Source organism: Dermacentor albipictus, chromosome 1 (assembly GCF_038994185.2).
Source record: "Dermacentor albipictus isolate Rhodes 1998 colony chromosome 1, USDA_Dalb.pri_finalv2, whole genome shotgun sequence".
Taxonomy (NCBI): domain Eukaryota; kingdom Metazoa; phylum Arthropoda; class Arachnida; order Ixodida; family Ixodidae; genus Dermacentor; species Dermacentor albipictus.
Window position 1 is genome coordinate 52,975,861 of NC_091821.1, and position 27,870 is coordinate 53,003,730.

Genomic DNA, 27,870 nt, shown 5'->3' on the forward strand with positions numbered 1-27,870 from the left:
CGCACATTTCGTTGTCGCGCCGAGCGCTGCGTTGCTCGACGCTCACCGCGTCCGATGCGGGGCGCGTAGTCGCTGCGCCGTAGCAAAGCCACCTAGAAACAGTCTCTGTAGCACGCCGCAACCTTCGCTTCTCATTCCAACGAGCAGCTCTGTCTCCAGGAGGCATCTCACCTCGTGAGTGTCTAGCGGAGGCAAGCGCAGCTGCTTATATTGGCGGCGAGGAGTTACGGAGTCGCCCTCTATCGGAAGCGCCTCGCTGGCGTAGTCACAATGATGAGGGATCACGTGGCGGGCTCCTCATAGGTTTTGCTGTCAGCGCTCACTGAAAACACCACGCGCGAGCTCTCCCGGACATTTCTGAAAGTACTTTCTAAACGAGAGAAGTTTCTTACTGTCTAAATAATAATCTTGGGCAAACTGAAAGCACACAATCGTTTACAGCCGCTATCTCTTTACCGAATACGCACAGTGAACGCCACTGCGCGCGGTCGCCGCAATGGAGTCTCCCGAACCGGCTTCTTGCGTGAAAGGTAGGTAAACGCTGAGAGCAAACTATGTGAAATATGTTCTTATAGTGTTTGTATAACTAAATGGAGCGTAATAGAATGAAGCCTCAATGCAGCGATCGCGCAGATTCGCAGCGACCGATTGCGCGTCTGCATGCTTGTCCGCGCACTGTTTCGCTTTCTGCGCGCGCGTTTTCGCACCGTGCCGTGAGCTTAAGGCCGCAGAATATGAGCATTTGACAGTATACAAGCAACCATTGTTGCGTGGGCGCTATCAGAGCTGTTCAAAAATAATTTCATTGTAGAGACTTCGACGCCTACGGGACTGTGATGTGCCGTCGCGACGATTCAATCTTTTTTTCTTCTAAATTCTTTAACCTTTCAATACTATTTCTCGAGTTGCGTCGCACTGTATGTTTATCGGCGTTCTCAGCGTGCAATTTCCCGCTGCTCCTTTTTTGTAATCCAGTGCATTAATTCATAACACAAACATGACCATATGCCATGCTTTCTTTAAATGTGCTTCTTACCGCTGCCTTTCCACTCCACTAAACTTGCCAGTACCTATAGTATCGACAAGTTCATAGACTAAACCGTCATGACATTAGTCGGGCAGCGGACTCGGGGCGAGCGTCTCAGTGCGCGTTTCCAGAACATCGCAGACCGGGCGCCGTAGCAGAAATTTTCCTTGCGTCTGTGCTTGCTGCATACTCGAGTTGTAGCCGATGACTGTTTGCCGGTTTTATGTTTCGAGAGCCAAGCTTCACACAGCTTCTTGTCCTGCGGCTACGTGCGAATAAGGCTGACACCGGCCTCCGTTACGTGCGTCCGGCCCTGCGACACCGAGCAGTAGCCTACCATGTCGCGCGCCTTCAAAGGCAGCCACTACCTATTGTAGTGCTTTCAAGCGTTGTAAAGGAGACACTCGAAGCGTGAAAATTTCGCCACTAAATGAAAACCGCAGCGTACGAGGGAATTTAAGCTCGTTTTCAGCTCGCTTCGGCGCGCCCGAAGCAGCCGACGCGGCCGCTATGTCCACGTGATCCCTCCTAGCACGTCACGCCGACGGTGGCGCCAGCTTTTCCAGTGGTGGAGCTCGAGGCCAATACCGCCGCGACGCCGCGAGCGACGGCGTGAGTTGGAGCCCCGTTTCTCCTCTGTAGTGACGTCACGGTGTCACGTGGTCAGTCTTGAAGGCGACGCCGCGAGCGACGGCGCGAGTTGGAGCCCCCTTTCTCCTCTGTCATGACGTCACGGTGTCACGTGGTATTGAAGGCGACACCGCCGCGCCTGAGGAGCTGGGTTGAGATCTAGTAATATGCTTCGCATAAAACCAATCTCTTCATAAACGTTGCCTTCAGCATTATCGATGCTGTATGAGCATTTCTAAAAATTTTCAACACCACTGGGGTGCGCAACTGGCCCAAAATAACACGCCTCCATAGAATGCTGCGGCGCGTCCGCGGTAGCCCAAGCGAAAAAGCGTGCCGTGCGCAGCCGGCGAGTGAGGAGAATCGAAGAGCAAAGCACCGCGAGGAGGAGAGTGTCTACTTTCAAATTATCAAGGTGCTTTATCACGTTCTGGAGTTGCTGTATATGCTACCAAAGGTGGCATATACTGTATATGCTACCTTTTGTAGCATATACAGAAACTCTATCGCGTTCATCACTTTAGCGCCACCTATTTAAAAATAATATACGGAGCCAAGCCAAATCATTATTTAGCGTTATTTGGGTGAACCTGGCGCTTTCGGCATGGAGTTTCATACACTCTTAGATAAATTTACACCCTTTGGGGCGTATCTTGTCCCACAACGATAATCGTCATCCGTGCTGCCCGCGTTTCCTTTCTTTAACGCCGCGAGCCCGGTACTTTCCAGTCACGAACGGCATGCGCCTTATCAGTGTGAAGCTGCATTCTCGACAGGAAAGCAGCGAGCGCCGAGTTTTCAGGAAAGGAAACGCAAGCAAGGCAGATGACGATTATCGTTGTGGGACAAATGTACACCCCAAAGGGTGCAACCGTTTTAAGAGTGTATTATATAGGCTGGAAGGTTATTCTAGTGTCGTCAAGGCGCGAGCTGACGTGAAATACTTTGCTAAGCTCCGGCTACAATGTTAGTAGATCCGGCAGATGGCGCCGGCGCTCGCTGGCGATAAAGCCTTTAGCTGGCGGTTCCTTGAAGCCCTTGGGTTCGTCCTTGAAGCCCTTGGGATAAGCGGGAGCAGTGGAAAAGTAAACATGTCCGCAATAGGCATTAGTAAGAAGCGATTGAAGGATTGGTGGACGAGAAGTAGGGAAACGACAAAAAACGGAGACGTACAAAAGCACAGTTAGCAATAGGGGATCAGAAAATGTGGGTGTGGGAGCTCATAGTGTTTTTTTTTATTTTTTATTGTTTAACTTACACTCTTAGGCAAATTTACACCCTTTGGCTTGCCCCTTCTGCCACACAACAATGATCGTTATCTGCCTTGATGCGTTTCCTTTCGTTAACGCTGCGAGCCCGGAACTTTCCAGTAACGAACGGCACGCGCGTTATCAGCATAGAACAGTTTACACCCTTTGCAGTGCCCCTTCTGATAACGCGCGTGCCGTTCGTTACTGGAAAGTTCCGGGTTCGCAGCGTTAAAGAAAGGAAACGCATCGAGGCAGATGACGATTATTGTTTTGTGGCAGAAGGGGCAAGCCAAAGGGTGTAACTTTGCCTAAGAGTGAATATAATAGCAAGAGCTTGGTGGCGCAACCCACCACCCCATTTCAAAGTGGACGCTCATAACATCCATTCATCCATCCATCCGGTTTGCTCTCGCGGGCTCCGGCGCGCTTTTCAGCGGGTTCTGGTTCTTCATTCTATGGGGTGCCCGTAAGTGACCGGCGCTTTCCGCCGGTCGCTACTGTTGGCAAGTTCGGAAAACAGGCATGCGCTAATCTATGAGGTCCCGAGCACGCTTATCGCGACGAGAGATGGTCCATAGCTGGTTCATCAAACGGCAGCGCAACTGAGATATGAAGAGACACATGCGCTTGTTATGCGTTTCTATGTGTCTTGTCTTCGTCTCTGTTGCGCTGTCATTTTAACCGGAGTGATGAAAGCTACGCAAGCAGCTGTAATAAAACGGAGCCTTTTTTTTTTTTCTTCTAAGGAAAACGATAGCAATCAGCCCACAAATGTGGAGAGGAAATTGAATGCAATCTGTTTATCTCGTGCATATATAGTTTATTGCATCTTTGGTCTTGCACACTATGGTCTACAAAAACACTGTATGATCATTGCTTTCAAAGCCTATGTTACAAGGCTTTTCTTTTTTAATTGCACCACGAAGGAATGCATGTGCAAAAGCAGGAAGCATTTTCACGACTCACGTTCTACTGGCAGTGCCTCATTTTCAGGAGCTTCTGCTTTTCCCTTTAATTCGTGTATTCAGTTCGAGCTTCTTTACTTTCGCAAAGAAGTGCAGCCTCGTCAGTGCATAGAACTTAATTGTGTTTGTTGTCAAATTGCACATATGCTCACTGCACCCCACTTCTTTAAGCTTTGCTCCCTGAAGAATTAAAATGCAAAAAGCAGACCATGCCTTCAGCATGAAGCTGATTCCTGCTAAAATACACAGTAAATGTGTCCTCAACTTTAGAAACAAACTCCTCAACAGCTTTGGAACAGTAGATCAAGCCCCCACGACCAAACTGCCTTGTTAATGTGGAATTTCCATCAAGTTATGCTTCTAGGGCAAAATACGAAGGCAAGAGGCACACTCTGGGCATGGAAATCTTTTAAAAGACTTTCTGAAACATAGCCAGCTATGTAATATACTAACCTACTGTCGCAGTGCTTTTCGACACAGTAGTCATGATCCAACTGTTGCCTTGTGTTTCTAACACAGATTCTGCACACTCCAAATTGCCATCCTCCAAGAGTTCATCAATAATTTCTGTTAGACGGTCAGCCTTCTGTTTTCCAATATCAGATGGCTTTAAGAGCGCCGTTACAGTCTCCTGGCGAGTTCCCATATTTAGGAGGCCTTGCCAGGCTGTAGAATGAAAGGCTGTTTATTATAATTAAAACTGTTCAGGTGATAGGATGATCGTTACAACCGAATGATTGCCTTACGACACCGAACATATTTTCCATCCTGTCCTGACTAAGATTAGCCGTTAACAAGTACTTATAGCCTAGTGACTCGAGCTATACTTCAGTCTAAAAGGGTCAGAGTGCTCTTTAGGGTCACACGCAGTCCAACTTCAAGGTCAATTCCTGGGCCAAGAAATCGGCCACCATGCTTGGAAGCATAAGCTTCCCATTCTGCAAGGAATGCAATGAATTCTTCAAGAAACGTTGCACTTGGTGAGTTGGGTTGGAGGCCTTGAGGTGTCCTTGAAGTCATTACAAATATTAGCCTTTCCATAAGTTTCACAATCTGTTTGTCGGCTCAGTTGTCCTAAAGTACCTGCCTAAATGATCTCTAGAGGAAAAAAAAAAACCTTTTGTACCTCGATCCTCGCTAAATAGCTGGAAGGCTTCACGCGCATTTTTCACGCGCAAGGGGAAAACATGTCTTCTTCTTTTTCTTTCTTTTTTTTTTTGAAGGCACTGTCACGGAAGTTTAGCACGTTGCATCGCACCAGGCCGTGGTACTACGGTGTCAACGTAAAAAAAAAAGCAGGAACAAGGTAAACTCAGTCGGTGCACGCATTATGCAAAACTGGCGACGACTTAATTGTGCCTGCATAGACGACCGCACGCCAAGTTTCATCCTAGACGCCAGCGCTCGTTTCTCCCCTGGCGGAGCGATTTCATCTCCAACGGGTGTAGGTTTCCGTCGCTGCTTCCCTTCACGGTCGCGCCCGCGTTCAGTTCGCGCTGCGCGCGAAACGTCTCTTGTTTGCGACGGCGCCTCTTCGGATGACCGGAAATTATTATTGTGTTGTTAACTGTCACGACAGCAATGTAAACATGAAAAGGTTGATGCCACCAGTGAAATTCTGCCGATTCACAAGAAAATGGTACGAAAGAAGCAGACGACAGACATGATTATGCGCCGAGCGAAGTAAACATCTGGCAAACGAAGCGAGCTCGTTTATTGATCACTCCTGAGTGTATGACGGTTTCTATATGTAACCCACGTGAAATTAATAATTACTCGGTACATAATCCTTTTATTCATATAAAAACTTTAAGTTAAACGAGCGCTTGTCCTGTCTTCTTTCTCGTGTTTCGTTTGTGTGTGCGCTGTCTAAGAATGGAAACCACGTCTGTTGTATGCGCTAGCAGTGGCCGAAGTTCACGCGTGCCGAGAAATTGAATATGTGCATGATGCATTGAACATGACCGGAGTTCATTCCCGCTTCACCACCGCACCGATCGATCGGGTTACTGGACGATACACACCCGCGTCTTGGTCGCGCAGGCATTGCTGAAGCAGGAATGATTAATAATACTTTCAACTTCCGTCTCTTGAGTACTGTTAAAAAATGACCAAGCTGTCTACATTGTTGCCTCTATTCCATATTGTAGGGGACGTACTAGTTAAAGTTGTGTGCGCATGTCGTACTTGTGCTATGCAGCGATATATCTTGTTTATTTCCGCATAGTGTCGATAGGAGTCCGTTGTCGCCATCAGAGACAACACGGATTTGTAGCAAACATAATGTGAGAAACTGCAAAAATAACTTTAGCTCGTAGGTGCCGCATCGTATGTGCTGACGATTTTTCCGGCGGCACATACGATGTCGTTTCCAATTACCTGCTCAGCGTCCCTTACATGGTTAAGCAGACGCTGCCGTTTCGCCGCATTGCAGCCACAAAAATAATCGTCAAGCGTACCGATCTTCTTAAAGGCAAATATAGCGTGTGCAGTTTGTTTCACACTAAGGGGAAAACTCGGAACGTATTGCGTCGCGATGCGGCAAGCAATGGAGTCGTGCGGCGGCAGCAGCTCGAGCAGGCGCACACAGTGGCGTAGCAACAGGGGGGGCCGGGGGGCTGGGGGCCCCGGGTGCAAGGGGCCAGTGAGGGGAGGGGGGGTGTCATATACGTCTGAACACACCCCTCTTTCCGCCGGCTACACCCGGGGAGGGGGGTGACAGAAGACCCATGGGCCCCGGGTGCCAGACGACCTAGCTACGCCACTGGGCGCACACGCTTGAGGGGCAGTGTCGTGATCTGCGTCGTCTGCTACGGCGGCGCGCGCTGGCCGCATTTTCGGGAAGCGTGGTACTTTCAGGGGCAGTGCATCGATTTCATCGGTACTGCGGGAACTGAGCTGATATTCTTTACTAAACGTTGTGCGTTGCCACACTCTGATCCTTCATTGGCGATAATGGAGTTCCACAAACTTCTTTTGACAACATGGTTCATTTGTTCTTTCGAAAGGCCGGAGTACTGAGCGTGTGCACGTATATTGCTTCACTGTGTGTGCTACCGTAATGAGCAGCGACAAAACGCACCAAGATGTGCGCGCAACGTGCTCAGTCTTTGTTTGACTCGAAAGGAAAACAAAGCATTCAACAATGGGAGTCGAACACGGTGAAACAAACGGACACGATTAAATGAACGTTTTAGGTTCAGACAATGAGCTGGAAGTGATTTTTCTCGATAATCTTTCGCTACACCAGACAGACCCTGCCCGCCGGTGGGGAATTGGACACGCAACGCTCGGAACTTCAGTTAGTATCTCGTCATGTCCCCAGCGGCAGCGATGACAGCGCTCATCCTGGAAGGCAGTGAAGTGTAGAATGACTTGATCAGGGATGTGTTCATTCGCTGCACGTCTCAGTCACTGACGATGGTGGATCGAAGCCTATCCTCGGGCGACTGATAGAGGGGATGTTGCGCCAGCGATACTTTCAACGAGCCCCAGACATTTTAAATGATGTTGGCGCCCGGGGATTGAGGCGGCCGCTCCAAGAGAGTGACTGCGCGCTCTTCTAGCAGTTCTTGCACAGTACGAGCAGTGTGGATCGGCGTCCTATCGCGTTAGAATATATAGTCGCCTTCCAGAAACGGGCCGTCAAGAATGGATGGAATCAATACGTCGTCTATGACTGCCATGCAGCGATGAACTTACCTTCGAGGCGTATCAGTGGGCGTCGCGCAACGCTTAGCAAAGAATACCGGCTCCTTTCACGCAGTAACGATGTGATCAGCGCCCTGCACCTGACGGTAGAACGTTTCTCGACAATGCGGCCAGCGTGCGCCGCCGTAGCAGACGACGCCGTTCAAGATCCCGCCCCTCGAGCATCTGCGCGAGCTGCTGCCGCCGCTTGACTCAAGCGCTCGCCGCATCGCGATGCAATGCGCTTCGAGTTTTCCCCTAAATGTGAGAGAGACTGTACACCGCCCTTCGAAAGAAATGTCCACGCGCACACACCGCGCGCGGCGCGAAACGTGCCCAAAAACGCGCAGTGCAGGAGGCAATCAAGGCGGCGCGAACGAGAGATGGGAGAGGGGTACCACCCGCTAATAGAATTTTGCTCCGCATGCGGCGCTCTCAACGCCGGCGCAGCAGCGCCGCTCTCGGTGCCGTTCTTGTCTATACCTTCGGTACACGCCAATAGGGTGCCTCGATGTGCGCCCGCGGGCACGCATCGAGGCACCCTACCCGCCAAAGGAGTGCAGCGCCCTCTTCGAACTCACCCGCCAAACATCCAAAGTGGCTTCTCTAGCGCTTCTAGAAAGGGCGCCCACTCCCGACACTAAAACCCCATGCTAGAACCTTTCCAGCCTAGACTTTCTACCGTTGTCTTCTAAACATGACGTAGGCGCGACGCGCACAATTAAAATGGCACTGGTGGCTCCGTTTTGCTTTCGTAACGCGACACAAACTTGACATTTTGCCTATAAAACAAATGAAGGCACTGAACCTAACATTCTTGATTTTGGTTGGTAACAACTTTATTTAGAGTCCTGCAGAACTTTCGCCGACGGGGCCTTAGGTCTCCCACGTGGGGACGTCGAGGTGTTGCCTCGCCGCCGCCTCGCGAACCTGCTGGACGGCCAGAGTTGGTCACCGAGGCTGGGGCTGCGAAAGGCAGTGGCCCACCGGGGCGGAAGGGTTCCGGTTCTACTGAAAATTACATTTCATCCGCAAACATCCATATTATGAAGTAGCAACAATCGATCGATGTCCAGTAAAAGAATAGGACGTCTTATGCACATCGATTAGATGTGAACTGATAATACAGCGGGATATACACTCTTAAAAGGGTTGCACCCTTTGGGGCTTATCTTGTCCCACATCGATAATCGTCATCTGTCTTGCCCGAGTTTCCTTTCTTGAAAGCTCGGCGCTCGCTACTTTCCTTTCGAGAAGCTGCGTCACACTGATAACGCGCATGCCGTTCGTGAGTGTGAAGTACCGGGCTCGCAGCGTTAAAGAAAGGAAACGCGGGCAAGACAGATGACGATTATTGTTGTTGGACAAGATACGCCCCAAAGGGTGTAAATATTTCTACACTCTTAGAAAAGTTTACACCCTTCGGGGCGTATCTTGTGCCACAACGATAATCGTCATCTGTCTTGCCGGAGTTTCCTTTCTTGAAAGCTCGGCGCTCGCTACTTTCCTTTCGAGAAGCTGCGTCACACTGATAACGCGCATGCCGTTCGTGAGTGGGAAGTACCGGGCTCGCAGCGTTAAAGAAAGGAAACGCGGGCAAGACAGATGACGATTATTGTTGTGGGACAAGATACGCCCAAAAGAGTGTAAATATTTCTACACTCTTAGAAAAGTTTACACCCTTTGGGGCGTATCTTGTCCCACAACAATAATCGTCATCCGTGCTGCCCGCGTTTCCTTTCTTTAACGCTGCGAGCCCGGTACTTTCCAGTCACGAACGGCATGCGCCTTATCAGTGTGACGCAGCATTCTCGACAGGAAAGTAGCGAGCGCCGAGTTTTCAGGAAAGGAAACGCAAGCAAGGCAGATGACGATTATTGTTGTGGGACAAATATACACCCCAAAGGGTGCAACCGTTTTAAGAGTGTACACTCTTCACTCCTTAAAAATTTACACCCTTTGGGGCTTATCTTGCCCCACAACACTCTTAAAACGGTTGCACCCTTTGGGGTGTATATTTGTCCCATAACAATGATCGTCATCTGCCTAGCTTGCGTTTCCTTTCCTGAAAACTCGGCGCTCGCTACTTTCCTGTCGAGGATGCTGCGTCACACTGATAACGCGCATGCCGTTCGTGACTGGAAAGTATCGGGCTCGCCGCGTTAGAGAAAGTAAACGCGGCAACACGAACGGCATGCGCGTTATCAGTGTGACGCAGCATTCTCGACAGGAAAGCAGCGAGCGCCGAGTTTTCAGGAAAGGAAACGCAAGCTAGGCAGATGACGATTATTGTTGTGGGACACATTTACACCCCAAAGGGTGCAAGAGTATAAGGGTGCACTCTTAGAAAAATTTACACCCTTTGGGGCGTATCTTGTCCCACAACAATAATCGTCATCCGTGCTGCCCGCGTTTCCTTTCTTTAACGCGGCGAGCCCGGTACTTCCCAGTCACGAACGGCACGCGCGTTATCAGTGTGACCCAGCATTCTCGACAGGAAAGTAGCGAGCGCCGAGTTTTCAAGAAAGGAAACGCAAGCTAGGCAGATGACGATTATTGTTGTGGGACAAATATACACCCCAAAGGGTGCAACCGTTTTAAGAGTGTGTTAAACAAATGTACACCCTTTGAGGTGTATATTTACAACGATAATCATCTGTCTTGCTTGCGTTTCCTTTCTTGAAAACGCTGGGCTCGCAACTTTTTTGTCGAGAAAGCTCTGTCATGCTGATAACACACATGCCGGTCGTGACTTGGAAGCACCGGGCTCGCAGAGTTAAAAGAAAGGAAATGCAGACAAGATAGATGACAGTTATTGCACTCTAAAAAAAGTTTAGACTCTTTGGTTTGTATTTTGTCCCCAAACGATAATCGTCATCTGTCTTGCCCGCATTTGCATTCTTTAACGCTGAGAGCCCGGTACTTCCTAGTCATGAATGGCTTGAGCGTTATCAGCTTGACACAGCATTCTCGACAGGAAAGTAGCGACCGCCGAGTCTTCAAGAGAGGAAGCGCAAGGCAGATGACGATTATTGTTTGGGGACAAAATAAGCCCCAATAGGCGTAACCTTTTTTAGAGGGTGTTGCGTGGCAAGATACGACTCAAAGGGTGTAATTTTGCTTAAGAGTGTAAAGGAACCAACTGCGTAGCATCGTCCACGTCAAAATCATAGAAGGGCGTATACAATGCGGAAGTTTTAGGGGGTCTACAATGCAAGCCTAAAGAACAAACTTTATGGAGGTTCCATAGACATATAAAACTTTGTGCAATGTACGTCTGAAGTACTGTTTTTAGAGACGTTCTATGGAAATCCAACGTTTTGTCCGCTGTACGTCTGATGACTGAACTAAATGGATGTTTAATGGACATCCAAAACTTTTATGCCATTGGACGTCCCTTAGATTTATGTGCATGTAAAAGATGTCGATAAGACATCCCATTTTTTGCTGGATGTTTGGATCAATCTGGTACATCTATTGGACGTTTGTGGCTATCTGGGTTGCCCCTATTGAAATGTGGCCACCGCGGCCAGGATTTGATCCCGCGACCTTGTGCTTAGCAGCGCAACACCATAGCCACTAAGCCACCACGGCGGGTACTGGGCTACAACCATTTGATTCGTATCATAAATTTCAAATAATTGCACGCCCTACTTTTCCTTACAGTGGTACTGCAGGCAACAACACTTAATGAAAATTGTAAATAAACCTCTTTATTCACTAAATAATGCTAGCATGAGCCCCTGATCAAAATATTATTACTGGACATGCAACTGCAAAACTGCCACTCTTGCCCCACCCCAAAACATGGCCTGCCCTTTCAATTCTTGAAATCCTTGTCACATTACATGTTCATTGTGATATGCCAATAAACATGACTATTTGCTGGAATTCTCCAGATATAACAGCTAAACAGTGCCTGTGACAAGATCAAAAATTGAAATCTCAACTAATTAGCGTAGTGGTATTGCCTGGTGTCAGTGAATAGTATCCCTGTCACTACATACCCCGAAATGGGGTAGCACTACAGGCTGGCCTTGGGGACCATGCCATTACCAGAACTCGGTGTAAAGATATGGGTGGAGCAACACAGGCATCATTCTGCATCAGTACAGTGTCGAGTAAAGTAGAAATTTCGAAATTGAGTGGAACGACTCAAAGACAGGACAGAGGTAGCGTTTTTTGGTAATTACACCATTTAAACTCTGTTGGAATTCATGAAGTGTCACTCTTTAATACAAGACATTTTTTCATAATTTTCTCAATATGCTTATGAGCAGAAAACAGCGCTAAACGACAGGACGAAGACAGGGACACAGACCACAGTGTCCCTCTCTTCGTCCTGTCATTTAGAGCTGTTTTCTGCTCGTAATCATGAACCAACCAGCCCAAATGCATACTCTTCTCAGTATGTGCATGTTTCAAAGCTTCCAAGTCCCAACAGCAGTTCTGACAAGCAGGAGCATTTCTGAAGCGGCTTTTGCTCACACACCATGCTCGCCCATATTGTAGAATTACAACATTTCATTCATAAACATATCTACAGTTGTCTGTACATGTAGTGCACCAGGGTGTCTACCAACAGGGAAAACTGGGAATTCTCAGTGATCTTGAATAGTGTGGAAATACTCAGGGAAAACTAAGGGATTTCGTGCTTCTATCAGGGAAATTTCGCTGTCATTTTATTAAAAGGGAGCGAAAGTCGCCCTAATGCTGGCTCGAGTAAAAGAGAGGAATTGTAAGAATTGTCTTTGACGCTGTGTCGTCAGCTGGAGGAGTTGCCAGTGTACAGTCAACGACCGATTTTCTGGACGGGACGGGATTTTCGACGGGAACGCTGTCGCGTTCCACTCTTGAAGGCGAAGCAGAGTAACGCATGAGTTGTTTCTTCGTCTAGCCGAACCAAATATAGACAAGCAACAGCAGTTCACCAGGCTAAACAGTGGTTCAACAACTAAAATAAAGGCTAGTATGCTTCGCATCCTGGGCTTAACCTTAGCTAAGCCACAGCCATTTTTTTTATAGTGTACTAGAGTAGTACACTATAGTGTTTTTATTGATGGCGTTTTTCACTGGTCGATTCGGAGCAGGATTTCTTGCTCCGCGGCAACGGCGTTTTTCACTGGTCGATTCGGAGCAGGATTTCTTGCTCCGCGGCAACGAATCCGAATTTCACTGGTCGATCTGGAGCGGGTTCGCGCGTTCCACTGGTCGTTTCGGATCAACTCGCTCCGTGCCGAATCTCTCTCACTTGCTCCGCCGCCGAGGCGCGGATTCGGGCGGAAATTGCACGCGTCACTTCCGTCTTCAAGAGAAATCGGTACCCGATTGGTACGCACACGTGGGTACGCACAACATTATGTTGCTTCGCAAAATGGCTGCGTTCGGTGCTGCTGCAGCGCTCGCGTTTAGCGATGAGAGCTCGGACGACAGCGATTACGAAGTGACGCAGGTGCTGTACGAAGCCTTCTATGCACGTTGTCCATGCACAATCCTTGCGGGCGCGACATGGAAATGACGGACTATACAACTGCCACGGTCAAATTACACACGGGGGACGGCGAGTTTGGTTGCCGTGGAAACGTACAGAACGGAAGCCGGGCATTGTTTTCGGAACCGGTTCGTGCAACGTGTACGCAGACTTCCTGTGTGATCCGCCGCGGAGCGTTTTTGCTCTCCGCTGGCCGATTCGGATTTGTGAAACCCGAGCGCTCGCTCGAGGATTTCGGCGGCCGCTCCAGATCGACCAGTGAAAAACGCCATTACTGGTCGATCTGGAGCGGATTCGCGCGTTCCACTGGTCGTTTCGGATCAACTCGCTCCGCGCCGGATCGCTCTCACTTGCTCCGCCGCCGAGGCGCGGATTCGGGCGGAAATAGCTCGCGTCACTTCCGTCTTCAAGCGAAATCGGTACCCGGCTGGTACGCACAACATTGTTGCTTCGCAAAATGGCTGTGTTCGGTGCTGCTGTTTAGCGACGAGAGCTCGGACGACAGCGATTACGAGGTGACGCAGGTGCTGTACGAAGCCGTTGTCCATGCACAATTCTTGCGGGCGCGACATGGAAATGACGGACTCTGCGACTGCCGCGGTCAAATGACGCACGGGGGACGGCGAGTTTGGTTGCCGTGGAAACGTACAGAGCGGAAGTCGGGCATGGTTTCCGGAACCGGTTTTGGCGACGTGTACGCAGACTTCCTGTGTGATCCCCAGCGGAGCTCTTTTGCGCTCCGCTGGCTGATTCGGATTTGTGAAACCCGAGCGCTCGCTCGAAGATTTCGGCGGCCGCTCCAGATCTGCTGTCTGCAATGACACAAACTCCGCCTCTGTAGTCCTCGCGATTGGCTTCGAAGAGAAAGCACGACGCGTTGCACAATGCCGGTTCCCGAAAGGCAACTTCGCCTCAGCACAGTAATGTTACGCAGTAAAGCTTAACAAATTTGGGAAGAGGCAGTTGTCACGGGACACAGTACGCATTTTCTAATTATACACGCGCGCACCCGCCATCTCCTGTCGCAGTACGAGCGTCGACATGCCTAATTAGTGTACTGGCAGGCCTTCAGAGCGTTTTCGGATGTACCTGTGGTGATTTGAGCCTCTAAGGGCACTAATAGACTTGCATTAATTTTTTCGGACTGCCGGATTTTTCGGAAGTTTTATGACCCCTAGGGAGTCCAAAAAAATCGATGCTGACTGTACAATTGACCAAGATGATGCTTCAAATGGTCCGTCGGGCGAAAACGCGCAGCGAAACGAGGACGAGAACAGAAAGGATCGTCGTATTGAAGAATGATCGGTAAAGGAACTGTGCCGCCTCTTTGAAGGAGCGCGAGCTCAAAAAGTAGTGTTGGCTGACGCCGAGATGCAGGCGACTCTTTAAAGCAGCGGAACGCAACACTGAGGCATTGTGCGTGGGCTAAGAGTATGTCAGGACAGTTGAGGTTGAATTTTCTGCGTCCGAGTGAATCTCACTTGTGACAAAGTTCGGGCCTAATACCAATGCGCTTGCTATCAGTTGATAGAAATACCTCATTTTCGAAAATATTTGCCTTTGTATACATCTTTATTATTCGTATTTGAAAATGTTCGACTCGATTTGCAATGGACTTTACCATTTTATTTTTTCGAAGATATTCTATTCGCTCTGCATTTTACTAACCGCTCCCTTCAGTTTTCTAATTTAAATAAAATAAACATTCTACCTCACTATTCAAACTGGACTAGGTCGTTTTTTTTTTTTAACACGCTTGCTAGAGAGTGACGGCATCGGGCGACATGGTGTCAGCCCTTGACATAAAGTTTTATGTTCCTCAGGGAATTTTGCAATGGCACTCAGGGAAAACCTGGAAAAGTCAGGGAATTTGAAAATATCAACTTGGTAGACACCCTGGCAGCACACCGTACTACAGCTGATGTGGAATTGTGCCCTCTCTCGCTATATATATTTTTAAATCTATATAGCTTATACAGCACACACACCTTTAGGTGTCAAAATATATGGTTTGTGGTTCAAAATTCACTGTGCACATTCGCAACCAACACAGATTTTAGAGAGGGCAATGTTTTCATACTGTTGCCACTCCTATTTTGGCCTCAAATGTGATTACAAAAGGGCTACAATATGTCCTTAGAGGCAACTGTGTAGTTGAAGCAAGATATCAATGCACCTGAAAACATATGTTGCACACTGGAAGTGGCTGGTTGAACGCACACATATTGTTTATTTAAGGGACTAGTGGCATGCAAGTAGGTAAAACATACACAAGGCTGTTCCCATAACTTGACTACTTCCTCAGAAGAGCTGCTTAGGCTGGCTTTTGATAATTTGTTACACTTACATTTAAATTATTCGGAGGGATTATATACTCTAAGTACATAATACACAACTGTGCGCACACGAGACCTTTCTCCCCAGAGGCGCGTATCTACCTGTGAAGTGCAAGCTCCATTGGAGTTGCAATGCTTTAATTTAGTCAAGACTACTTTGATCTGAATTTGTAATCTGTAGAATTATGTTTTTTACCGTGTATGCTACTGAATGCTTGCAGCCATATAGCTACAAGGCACAAAATTAAGTGACCAGCAAAGTGCTGTGCAAAACCTGCTCTTCTTTATATATGCTGTCACTCCCGAACATACAAATGTTCTATGTTTTCCATAAAAACTACTGTGGCAATAATAGGGCAAAATCAGATTACCACTGTGCTTTTATTATATCAGACCACCACAATTCCCACAGACATTACAATCATTGCACATGTAATCAGACTTACATTCCAGTTGGCAGTGTTAGAAATGACATGACAACATGGTCGAACATTATAAAATTTCACAAATGTTGAAAAGGGATGCAAACATGGAGGAACATACACTTTATATTGTTTTTGTTTTGACAAACATGTACTTACAACAATGCATTTTTCTTCAGTCAGACAGTATTTCATTTCTTCAAATAATTATGAAACTCATGAAAGCAGCAAAATATTGCAAGAAATATGAGAATGTGCGACATCCATTGCAATTCCCACGCTGCGAGCATACTACACTCCAGATGTGTATCACGTGAAAGAATTCGAGATCTGTAATATTGCACATTACAACTGCTAATATTGCAAGAAGTGGTCAATCAATGCACAATAGATTTTTAACAATGAAGCAGCAACAAAACCAAGCCAAAGAATACCTCTAATGGTTGCATGACTCGTGCAACACACTATGCAAGTAGAGACCACTTCAGGAACAGGAGAAAATGTTGGTCACTACAATGACCCATAAAAGTGTGACAAAACTACAGATTTTTTTAAAAATGCACACAGAACAAATGTAATGAACAAGACAAGGACTTCCCTTTCCATCTTGCATGTAAAAAGAAAACTTTAGGGATGTAAGGGCAAAGGGCAGCTAACACACAGAAACAATAAAACTGCAGCAAAGTCAAGTCAGCTGTAAACATGTCAGACTGGAAGAGACCTCCTCTTCAGGAACATGAGGAACAACTGGTCATTGCAAATGACCTGTGAAACTGCAACAAAACCAAGCAACGAACAGTGGTTATACAGCACGCAAACAAGAGGACTTCCTTTTCTGTCTTTAAAGAAGCTTTTATTTAGGGATGCAGGGAAAGAAACCAGTTAATAAGCACAAATAATGAACATATAGCAAACCCAAGACACAGCTATAAACATGTCAGAGGAGAAGTTGTCATTGAGGAACACAAGAAAAATTTGGCGATTATATATGATCAGTGACAATTCAACAAAAAAGCAGTGCATACATACATAGCACATACAGAACAAATTTAAATTCGTTAAGATGACAACTTCCCCTTCTGTTGTGCATGTTCTTTAAGGTCTAGCACTTTCTGAATGGACAGAATGAAGACAGAAAGGGAAGCACTACTTGTACGTGCAGAACATGACAGCATGACAAAGCAAGGAGAAAATTACATTTCTACTAGTTTTTCCATCAACAGAGTAGCACTTCAGGCAGTGAAGAGCTCCACAAGACCAAAATAAAAGAAGCTATACGGCCATGGCATTGCAAAGGTGAGAGCCTTTTCAGAAGAAGGAGCAGGCTTTGTTGTTGGGTATGGACAAGCCTTGAGAACTGACACAATGCATCAGCTTGTCTTTAGGTTGATTTTCTCTCTTTCGTGCATGAACCGCATGACCCACAGCTTTTTGCAGTTTAATGGATATCAGTTTGAATTTCCTGCAGTACTGCAGCAATTATCAGCATGTCAGTGGTACTGATCGACCCTTCCATTCATAACAAAGAAACTTTCCACATTCCTGTCCTCAGATTATTTCACAAAGTGAAATACCCTAAATTGCAATCGCTATACTTGGATCCTTCTTTTGCAACTAGAGCCAGGTAGCAGAGCAGAGGATGTGTTTTTGCTTTTTTCCTTGTTCTTACTACCAATGCACTCGTCCAAACTAATACATGCTAGGTAGATTCAACGTCTGCGCTTGAAACATTGGGTCTTCTTGCATACACTTCCATGAACAGTTTTGTAAGAAAAAAAAATGTGGGTTGACTAACAATGATGATGGCTGCAAGAAAGCCAACAGAGAAATTATCCACTGGCATTAAAACTACTTCCAGCCATCACAAAAACCCAAGAGTTGTGTGTCAAAACGTTGACGCATGTCTCTCCTTGGTCTAATCACAGATGGCTATCACTTACATGAAATGCAGGATAGACGAGTTGTGTAGTTATATATGTACATATATATGTATATATATATATATGGGAGACTACAACTATGATGAAGATGACTATGAAAAATGACTATCTTGAGGCCTTTTTTTTTTTTTTAAGGAACTGACAACCGATTTTTAAGGACCCAGTTTTTTTATGACATAATGAAAAGCTCACCCTCGGTAGTGTTTACACCTGCAGCGGTTACTTCCAGAAGTGCATGGATATTTTCTAAGCAAAATTTGCCTCTAAAAAAGAAACAGTCCCCCCACCAGCAACGCTGAGAAGTGAGTGTGTTGCCGATAGCCCACCTCGCAAATTGTGAAAGCCGCCCATCGTTCTGCTTCGACAGGAGGTAGCGCAACTGTGGTTAACCACCTACAGGGTGACTTAAATATACTGTAACGCACTTTGAGCTTTATTTTATTTTATATTGTTTGCATATTTTAGAATCTACATTATCCAATTTGAGTTCCTTGTGCATTTTATATACAGAACTGCTATTTTTACCGTTCTTGGAGTACCACTTTTTTGGAAAAACGGTCTCTTAAGAGTTGTGCCATATAATTGTTGCCCACTATAAGCAGGGGTTAACGATTCCACAGATTGCGAAGATGCTCAAATTGCAGTGTGTTTAAGTTAACCGCGTCATCAAATGGTTTCAAGAGACAGGAGGCGTCAAGGACTGGCAGCAAAACGGAAGGCCTCAAACGGCAAAAACCAGGGAGCTGAAATTGGCCGTCAGCAAGAAAATCAAGAGAAATTCACTAATAAGCATAAGAAAACTCGCCCAAGAGCACGGAGTTAGCAACTCGACCATGCAGCTCCTCATCAAAGACGATCTCAAGCTCACAGCATGCAAACCAGTGAAAGGACAGCTGCTCATGGACCAAATGAAGGCGTCCAGGCTGGAAAAGTGCTGCAGGATGAAGCAGCTCAGCCGCGGTGGAGCTCTGAACCTGATTCTGTCCACCGATGAGAAGATTTTCACCATCAAACCTGCTTGGAATTCCCAGAATAACCGAGAATTGTTGCAGAAGGGTTCTTCGTGAACTGTCAGAGTGGAGAAAGCCCATTTTCCCAAAAGTATCATGTTCTGGGCCGGAATTTCAGGTCTTGGCAACACCAAACTAATTTTCGTGCCAAAAGGGGTCAAACTTGTGGGGGTACGCTCTGCGTGTGGCTAGGGCTGAAGGTGAGCTTCGGATCTAGCCACACATACAGTCATTCCGTGGTACTCCCCAACCCGTAGCGCATGTAACTGCAACTATGTCAGGTTCAAACGAATAAGGCAACCAGCGGTGTCTACTCTCTAACAACATTTATTGCTATAAGCAATAAACACTGGCAGAGAGAAGTCCTCTCTGTAATAAGTACTAAACAGGCTTGCCTCGTTGCCTGGGATAGTCAGGCAAACGAGGTCACTCATGGGTTGCAGCAGGTAAATCCAGCAGGTTAGAGGTCAGGTGCCAGATAGAGAGGGTCTCCCCCAGCAGCGCGCTTTTATACCTTTTTACCTTTTGCGAGGAGAATGTCCTCCTTGCCTGTTGGATAGAAAGGGGGTACGCGCGTCACAAGAGCGACGGAAAACAGGAAGGTACGTGGTGCCTCTCTCCAGTGTCTATGCTGGCTCTCGACAAGTCCGCAACATGCAAACAGGACGACGTGAGTACGCGGGAGAAAATGGATGCGGGTGCTCCCCATAAACTCAATGCAGAAATCCACCATGAGCTTATCCTGGAGGGCACTGCCATTTTCTGGGCTGAAGAGAATGCAGAAAACATTGACTGGTGGCTGCAGCAGGACTGGGTCCCTGCCCATGAAGCGAAGAGGACTCTCAAGTGGTGCAACGTGAACCTTGCTGACTTCTGGGGGAAGGGCATTTGGCCATTGAATTTCCCCGATGTCACTTCGATGGACTTCACTGTTTGGGGGATCCTGGAGCAAAAAGTATGCTCTTTCAAACACAAATCCATCAAATCACTCAAACGTGCTCTGGAGAAAGCCTGGGACAAAATCACCCCAGAAGACATCACGGCTACCTTGAAGAATTTCCGGAAGCGTCTTCAAGCCTGTATCAAAGAACAAGGTGGACATTTTGAAACTGAAATTTGAGTTCTTCTACAGATTTTAATGGCCTTTTGAATAATATAAAGCACGCCTCATTTTGTTCGTTCGTTGAAGAGTTCTGGTTGTTTGTTTGCGTTAGAGTATTTTTCGGTCACCCTGTATGTTCGGCCTTTTCAACCAGTTTTAAGAATAAAAAGCTGGTATAATAAGTTTGCCTTGTTGCACACACCTTTCTCATATTTGTATCGCGTTTTTCCCCAAGTGCACACTTACATCGTGGATGGATAGCCCCCAACGTCGATATTCTGTTAATAGGTGAGCCAAGCTAATACATCGAAGGCGAAGGCAGCGCCACTTTTCTACTTACTACAAACGAAGACTTATCTGCACATTGTAATAAACAAAAACACTTATAATAGAAGGAAGTGTCTTGCATTTCAGCACTAATATTGAGACCAGGAACCGCATACATTAGTGGAGGGTCACGCGATAGTGATAGGTCACTTATGCCTCATGTTTTTGCTGTGTGGCACCAAAGGTCATTTTTCGCTACTTTTAATGAAGAATTAAAAATATAAATCTATGTTTAATAAGGAAAACAGGGCTCATTTTAGCCAATATGATAGGCAATCTTTCCATCAGCGGCATTATCTGGATTCATGTTCCGAACGGTTGTCTGCCCCTTTAATACAGGAAGGTTGAGAGCAAGCTGCCACCATAATAGTAGAGATACCATTATGATAAATAAAGCCTCTATATCACACATCTACTTTAGAATAGACCAAGTTTTCTAGTGCAGACTCAAGGAAAAGAAAAATACTTTTAATATTGCAAGAAAAAGAGTAACTTGGCATAGTAATAAAGCATCATTCATAGTACTGTATTTCTTGGACTAAGTCGCACCACCCCTACCCTTTCCATGAGTTCTGAAGAAAAAATTGGTACACAAGTTGTACCGGTGTATAAGATACACCTATCTATACTTGGTCAGCAATGAAACATTATTATGCAAACCTGTACACTCATCGCAAAACGCTATACATACCCATTTCAGGAGACAAAGTTTCCATAAATAAAACCAGGGAGGCCAAGCTGGCTGCCACTGTGCTGCCTACACAATGAGACCTAGGAGCTATAATCAGTCACCACAGTTGCTCCACTTTCAATAGACAAGATTTGATTTTTTTCAGAATATTGCCGTGCGCAGTTTCTTGTACTCATAAAAAAAGACGCAGTTTCGCCCAAAAGGCGAAGCATTGATTGCGATAGCAAATTAGCAGACAGCCACACGAAGCAAGTATAGTACTTTCATCGGCCATATTAGCTTGTAAACATTTGCTTGCTAACTAACTTAATAAGCATGGTGACAGCACGCACAGCAAACATGAACACATCACACTCAATGACTACGGACAGTCGCTGTCAAAACGCTGGCAAGAGGAAATGTAGCAGCAGCAACTAACAAAGTGACGTTTGTGCTGTCTATTGCTTCAATGCAAAGCGAGCGCCGAGGACAAACAGCACGCACAAAGCTACGAGTTGCTGACATACCTAGACTCTGCCCCCAATGCAGATCACTCTCAAAATATGGCCGCACGACTGCGCGCAGCCGCCACATGCGCAGTTGCAGCCGAAGAGAATGCCGCCCGCCCTCCCTCCCTTCCTCCCTCCCTCCCTCCGGTGCCTCGCGCACATAAGAACACGGCGCGAGAGAAGATGGTGCGCTTCCTCTTCGCTTTCGTCCCTTTCGCACAAGTGAGACTGAGCGGCAACGTGGGTGTTATTGCCCTTGGACTTTATACGGAACCTCACGGCGACGCTGACGGCAGAAATGCGCTTGGAGTGTTTATAAATTTGCTGTCGCAATAAAAACTAAAATTCTCATGTTGGTTGCTCCAGCGTGCATATTTTTATGCATATAATATGCCACACCGTTAAAACCTTCAGCCTAAAACTGTGCGGGAAAAAAGCGATTTAAGTCCAGAAAGTATGGTATTTTAAATAGTACCTTCATTATTGTAGTATCCTTCTTAAAGGAAAGGCTTCTTCAGTGACTTACTGAATAATATGTTGAACTAGATATGCTACTTTGCCTAATATATTAACCTATACTTATGTGGGCGAACTGCATAAAAGGGGAATGAGAGGTGCATTTAACAAACGACTCCAAGCTCAGATGTACACTATCACACAAACTTCCACAATAACATATTTCAAGTGTCAAGCATAAATGTAGTTAAGCCAGATTATGTTCAAGGCCAGAATGCTTCAATTTGTGCTGCCTGTCGAACATTTCAAAGGTTCCATAGTAGCATTGAAATGGCACAGCAAAATGCTTTTAGCAAGAATTGCAGCTATTTCCAATAGATACACATAACTTTGACAAACACTATACTGCCCTGAAAGTGAGTTTCTGCCCATAACCAGAATGAAATGCAGTCATGAGATTTGTTTACAATCACTTTTGAGATGACTACACACTAAAATATTACATGCATAATTAAGCAGTGTATAACAGCAATGCATACAAAGGCAACATCAAGCAACACATAAAGAAAAATATGACAAAGAAAATAAGAAGAATCGACTTGTACTTTTTTAGTACTGCTTTGTGCAATTTTTCCACTGCATGGAAGTCCTGACTGGTGTTCTCTTGGCAATTCGAAAAAGTGATGACTTTTGTCATGTGCTCAGTAGTTCGAACTTGCTGCACATGATAGATCTGCCAGGCAGCTACCATAATAATGCACTGAGCGCATTAAGTAGATAAAGCAAAGTTAGGTAGTCATATGAACTACTGTTGAATGCTGCCTTGTGGCTATTAATCATGCAGGTTTAACTCTCAATCCACAGATGCACAAAAAGTAAATGGAGCATGGTATGTACTGCACTTACATGATAGTGCACACACTGAGGGTTGTGGAACACTCAAGTGCATCGGCTACACACGAGTAATCACAGCTTCCCAAAATTTTCGCAAGTCATGCATGATTGACGTCGTACTACAATACCACACTAGAATTACTGCTGGTGCTTACTGTGCCTCAATGTTACAAGAAAAACCATTGTGATACAATGAAAAAAAAGTTCAGACTTCATACAGATTAAGACACAAAGAAGTGCGATTAGCTGGAGCAGGGTGCAAGTTCATGACCAGTGAGCATAAGGAGTTGCAGCGTTCTCCCTTAAAAAGAAAAGATAACTGCCTTTGGGATAGTTTTCGTGCCAGTCACGCATCTTACAAGCTCTTTCATAAGCGAACTATGAGTGATAACTTACGTGGTGGAAATATTCATATCATAATGCCAGTATCGCATGACCACAAAAGTGCAGCTAAAATTATGCTCATTTAGTGCACATGAATAGAGTGCACCTCTAACTGCAATACTATTTACCAGTGCCTGCTGGGTTAAGCATGCAGAACACTAGGAGGGAAAAAAAATAACCTTGCCCATGGCACAGCACACACACAGTAGGCATGTAATTTTGCATGTACAGCACCAACAATTACTACAACACTACACTCATCCAGCACTAATAACATGGCCAATTGCTTGTGAAGCCACAAACAGAATGAATTTAACAGGTGATAGGATGACTGCCAAGTACCAATGAGACATATGTAGCATTCATGGCAACCAGGCACCATTAATGTTTCAACGAAGACCCGGTCCCTTCATACGTCACCTCTGCAGTACAAAAGATTTTGCTCATTAGTATTCACAACGCACTCATGAAATACAGTTAAACCTCAATATAATGATAATTGCTTCGTTATATAAAAATCTCCTTATACTGAAATTCGACCTCTTAGACAAATGAGTACAGTCGCTGATGAATTTTTCTTACATGGAAGGTACTGCATACTTCTCTGAACTATCAGGCAATCGGAAAAAGGAAATTGAATGGAAAAAATTCAATTTTGTTGAATCTGAAAGTCTGTGATGAATGATAAGATTTCATGCCATGTCGACAATATAGTACAAAGCGAAGCCAACCGCTCTTTCGCGTCCATTCCATCCCCGCAGCTGATAGTGTTGCCTGCAGTGGGACAACACTATGATGAAAATCGGCGGCAGCAGGGAATGAATGCTTCATCCGCGTCTCGCTTCAACGCTTCTCCGGAACTTGAGATTACACTATCTCGAGCACTAAATGCAGGGGAAAACAGATGCCACACCATCTCAGCTCGTGCAGTCTTTGCGCTAGCAACAGGTTAGCTCTATAACGGGGGGCATGAGCTGTGTATGCGCTTAGCCACGATGACAACTATGCCCAGCCACAACCGCGCTAGAAAATATGTGCGGAAACCTGCTCCCACCCTCACGTAGCGCTTTATCAAGTTACTGAGAGCTCGCTACCTTCCACTCTTTCTCCTAGCTCGCGCTGGAAAACAGCACTCATCAAGCCATCATCCTTCTTGGCTCACCCTTGCATGCTTTCAATCGCACCTGAAGCATACAGGGCGCGAGGCGCGATATGATCGTATTGCACTTGGACTTTATACGGAACATGCTGTTGCTTCGAATTGGCAGTCGCTCTTAGTCACATGGCACGTGATTTGAGAGATGCGTTCGCACATGCAATTCAACCATATAACCATCTACAGTGCGTTGGAATGGACCGTGGGAGGGGGAGAGAGAGAGAAAAGAAAAGAAAAAAACTATTTTTAACCAGAACGAAACTGTAACCGAAACATTATTATTTTGTTTCGAAATGAAACCGAAATATTTTTATCAGTTTTCAGTTCAATGAAACAGTTGGCAATCCGAAACAACCGACGTCGCGCAATGTCAGCATTAACGCGTATCTTAGGCAGGGGCAGTGCGAGCAATAGCCAGTCGAGCGCTCCACTAATCTAAGCCTGCCACTCAGTGCACTAGCAGATCGGCATCGTAGTAAAACCCAAGACTTGCGTGCACAATGGGTACGTGCTTCGACGGGTACAACACTTTGTTCCTAAAGTTTTACCATTCGTTTAAGTTCATTTTATCAGAGCAGTGCTCGATGACGTGCTGCTTCTGCCATCATGCTCAGTGCTTTGACTGAATTATTGAGAACAATAAAAAGATTCGAGTGTTGAGCTAGTTGGTATTTTGACAGGAGAGCCATCTTGAAATAGTGCGCAATGAAATCACACAACAGAAAAGAAGACGAACACAGGCGCAATTGCGCTTAGAACAATAAATAATACTATGTTTTTATCGTTACTCTGCTTCTAAAATTTTTGCATGCGAACAAAAACTGTTATGAACTGTTATGGATCTTCCCCACTCCCACTTCGGAGCAGAACTGGAACGGAACTTTTTTCAGTGGAACGAAACTAAAACCAGAACAAAAAATATTTAGTTGCAACACTCTGACCATCTACGTCTACGGAAGTTTCTATTTACTGCCTCAGTATTCCTTTGCAGCGGCAGTGAAATTTCGTTATATTGAAATCGTGTATAAACACATTTCGTTATACTGAGGTTCTAAAATACAGTAAAGCCTTGTCAATACATGGTTTACGGGGAATGTGGATCAGGTAAGCACTAAACTATGAACTATTTAACCAGCAATGGCAGATGAATGGCTATAGACTTACCAGTGAGAAAAGAACTAAGTCTTAATTCTCACTAAAAAGCACACAAACAGAATTTTTATTTGTGATCAGGCCACAAAAACTCTGTGATCATCACTTGCCGCTGTGGCGGCCTTGCAACGATGACAGCATCCTCAAACTCGGCAAGGTCGCAAGCCAGTTTCTCGATCAGGCCCCACTTCTCTGCAAACGCTCTCATGACGGTAAATGCATGTACGCACCGCGTCAAAGATGGAAAGGCCATCACTTACTACCACATCGTCGTTGTGAATGACATGGAAGAGCCAGAAGCTATGGGAGCAGGAAACACGTCATGACCATTATGTTTTGACATCAGTGTCGGTGGGGACTGCTGTCCACGAAAAGACTGTGCGTCGCAATTTTACTATCTATTGTCTGCGTGCATGTCATTTCCCCACTTTCGAGCTTGTACGTGCCAGAAAGTGAAGTAAATACTACACACTAACTGTTTGGCATGTGGTAAGTGACTAGGGCTTAAGCGGTCAGCCAATACAGTAGGTTCAATGGCAATAGGGTGGGGGATTCATTGCGACTATATTTAAACCGGAATTACTTATTAAGCAGGTACGTATTAATAAGGTATTACTGTACATGGTGATTTATGGACAAGATGGAATAAAAAGTTCAATGCTTTGTTATATCGAGAATTTCATTATATTAAAGTTCGTTATATTGAGGTTTAACTGTACTTTACTTTCACCAACCTAGCTATACTTGTGGACAACTTTCTGTGGCAATGAATGGAAAGCTAGGGAAGCAAAGCGCACACAGATGGGACTGCTTTAGAAACAAGTTCCTCTTTTTCATCTGCATTAGCTTAAGCTGGGGAAGAGAAAACATAAAAACCATATTTACAACAGCAACATAAGACAAGAAGCCCACCACCGAGTGGCAAATTTGACACATTTTTCTGCTCTTCTCTTCTACATATGGGAAAACCCGAAATTGTCGCATCTGGATGCTACGCCAATTCATTATGTGCTCCTAAAAATCAAAAGCATTGTCAAACACTGCCTGATAACACATGTGCAAAAGATCAGCCCCCATAGCTTTCCCTTCAGTGCCACAGAAGGCTGTCCATGAATACAGTTGAAAATCCAGGCCAAATATCGAAGAATTAATTTGCTGGTGAACCGTAAAGCCCCTGTTCCTTGATGTGCATGAACTGTGCAAGCTTGCATTTTCTACACTACTGAATAAACCAGTAAAGTACTCGAATGGCAACAGGTGATGGCAATACACATGTGCTGCAAAAAGGCAGTATACTGGCACTGCTAAACTGCTAGAAATTAGCACAAACAGATTAGACCAACTTGAAGGTGCTGAGGTGAAAGTCTTGATCTAGATGTACACACACCTTGAATTACGTCTATAAAAAATGGCCAATACTCAGCAGCATGATGAAAGTTGGCTGGCAGTGGTGGCAACTATGTTGAAAAAGATAAAATATGTGAAAATAAAAGAGTGCTTAACATGGTCTTGAGGGTGAGTCACAGGTGATGACTAACAATTTTAGATGCCTCATGAGCTCAACACAGTGTGTTAAAACATCCAATTCATTGCCGCTTTTAAAATGTGAAGTAGTGGCCTATCCTGTCATCACTTTGTGACAAGTTAAGACAGCCTGCAAGAAAGCGAGCACGTACGAAGTTTACAAACGTAATTATGACATCTTTTTTTTTTTTTGCAGATTTCAGTCTTCCTTAGTTCCCAGTGCATGGGTACCACCCCCAGGAGCTATGATGGCAGCAATCTAAGAGTCCAGCTTTGCCAGCTCACTGGCATAAATGCCAATGCTCTCCATGTCAGACAGGACAAAGTAGACCTGCTTCAGTGAACTTCCCATGATATTGACAAAGTAGCTGGAGATGGCCCGCAGCACTGACTGTGCTGCAAGCTGCTTCTGAGATGGCGAAGTGCTGAAAACAAGAGTAATATGTACTGTAGCATTTTGAGGTTTGCCGAAACTAAGCAATAAATGTGCACGCTTTTTTTTGCTTTTTTTTCTTTTTTTTAATTATGGGGTTTTACGTGAGAGGCTGTGCATTCGTCAAAATGCCCAGCTCACTGACATTTACAGAATACCGGACACACTCGGTGCTATGACAGAACACTCATAACGCATGCCACTTGGATAGCAGAAAGGTTGGGGAGGCTTCACGCGCTGGCTCTAAGGTACCAAAAGTAGATGCCACGACGCCACATCATGACATAGAGCCAGTAAAAGCGGAGATTAGCCCTGAGCGCTCAGCAAACAAGTTGAGGAGGAAAAGCATGGCTAGGGAGGAGGGCGACTTGTTATGGTCAGTAGCTCTGTTAATATGAGATGCTTCACTTAAATTGTGGCACGAATGTTTTACTTGAGCTGAACCTTATGCATCTACGAAATTTGTTCAAACCGTTTCAGGGACCCTTAATCCTTTCACACG

At 45.7% G+C, this 27,870-nt stretch overlaps 1 protein-coding gene across 3 annotated transcripts in view; it reads right to left on the reverse strand.

Annotated features, from left to right (window-relative positions):
- Positions 1–15,761: 15,761 nt before the first annotated feature.
- The window catches only part of LOC135899336 (core histone macro-H2A.1-like), a 77,867-nt gene continuing 65,758 nt past the window's right edge, over positions 15,762–27,870 (reverse strand). For 2 of the 3 annotated variants that reach the window (XM_065428573.1, XM_065428572.1), the window contains exon 8: positions 21,982–27,360. In XM_065428573.1, the coding sequence (XP_065284645.1) occupies positions 27,195–27,360 (166 nt within the window). In that variant the 3' untranslated portion in view covers positions 21,982–27,194. Of the gene's footprint in view, positions 16,585–21,981; positions 27,361–27,870 lie in introns of those variants that run through there. The other variant, XM_065428574.1, reaches the window with a different exon arrangement.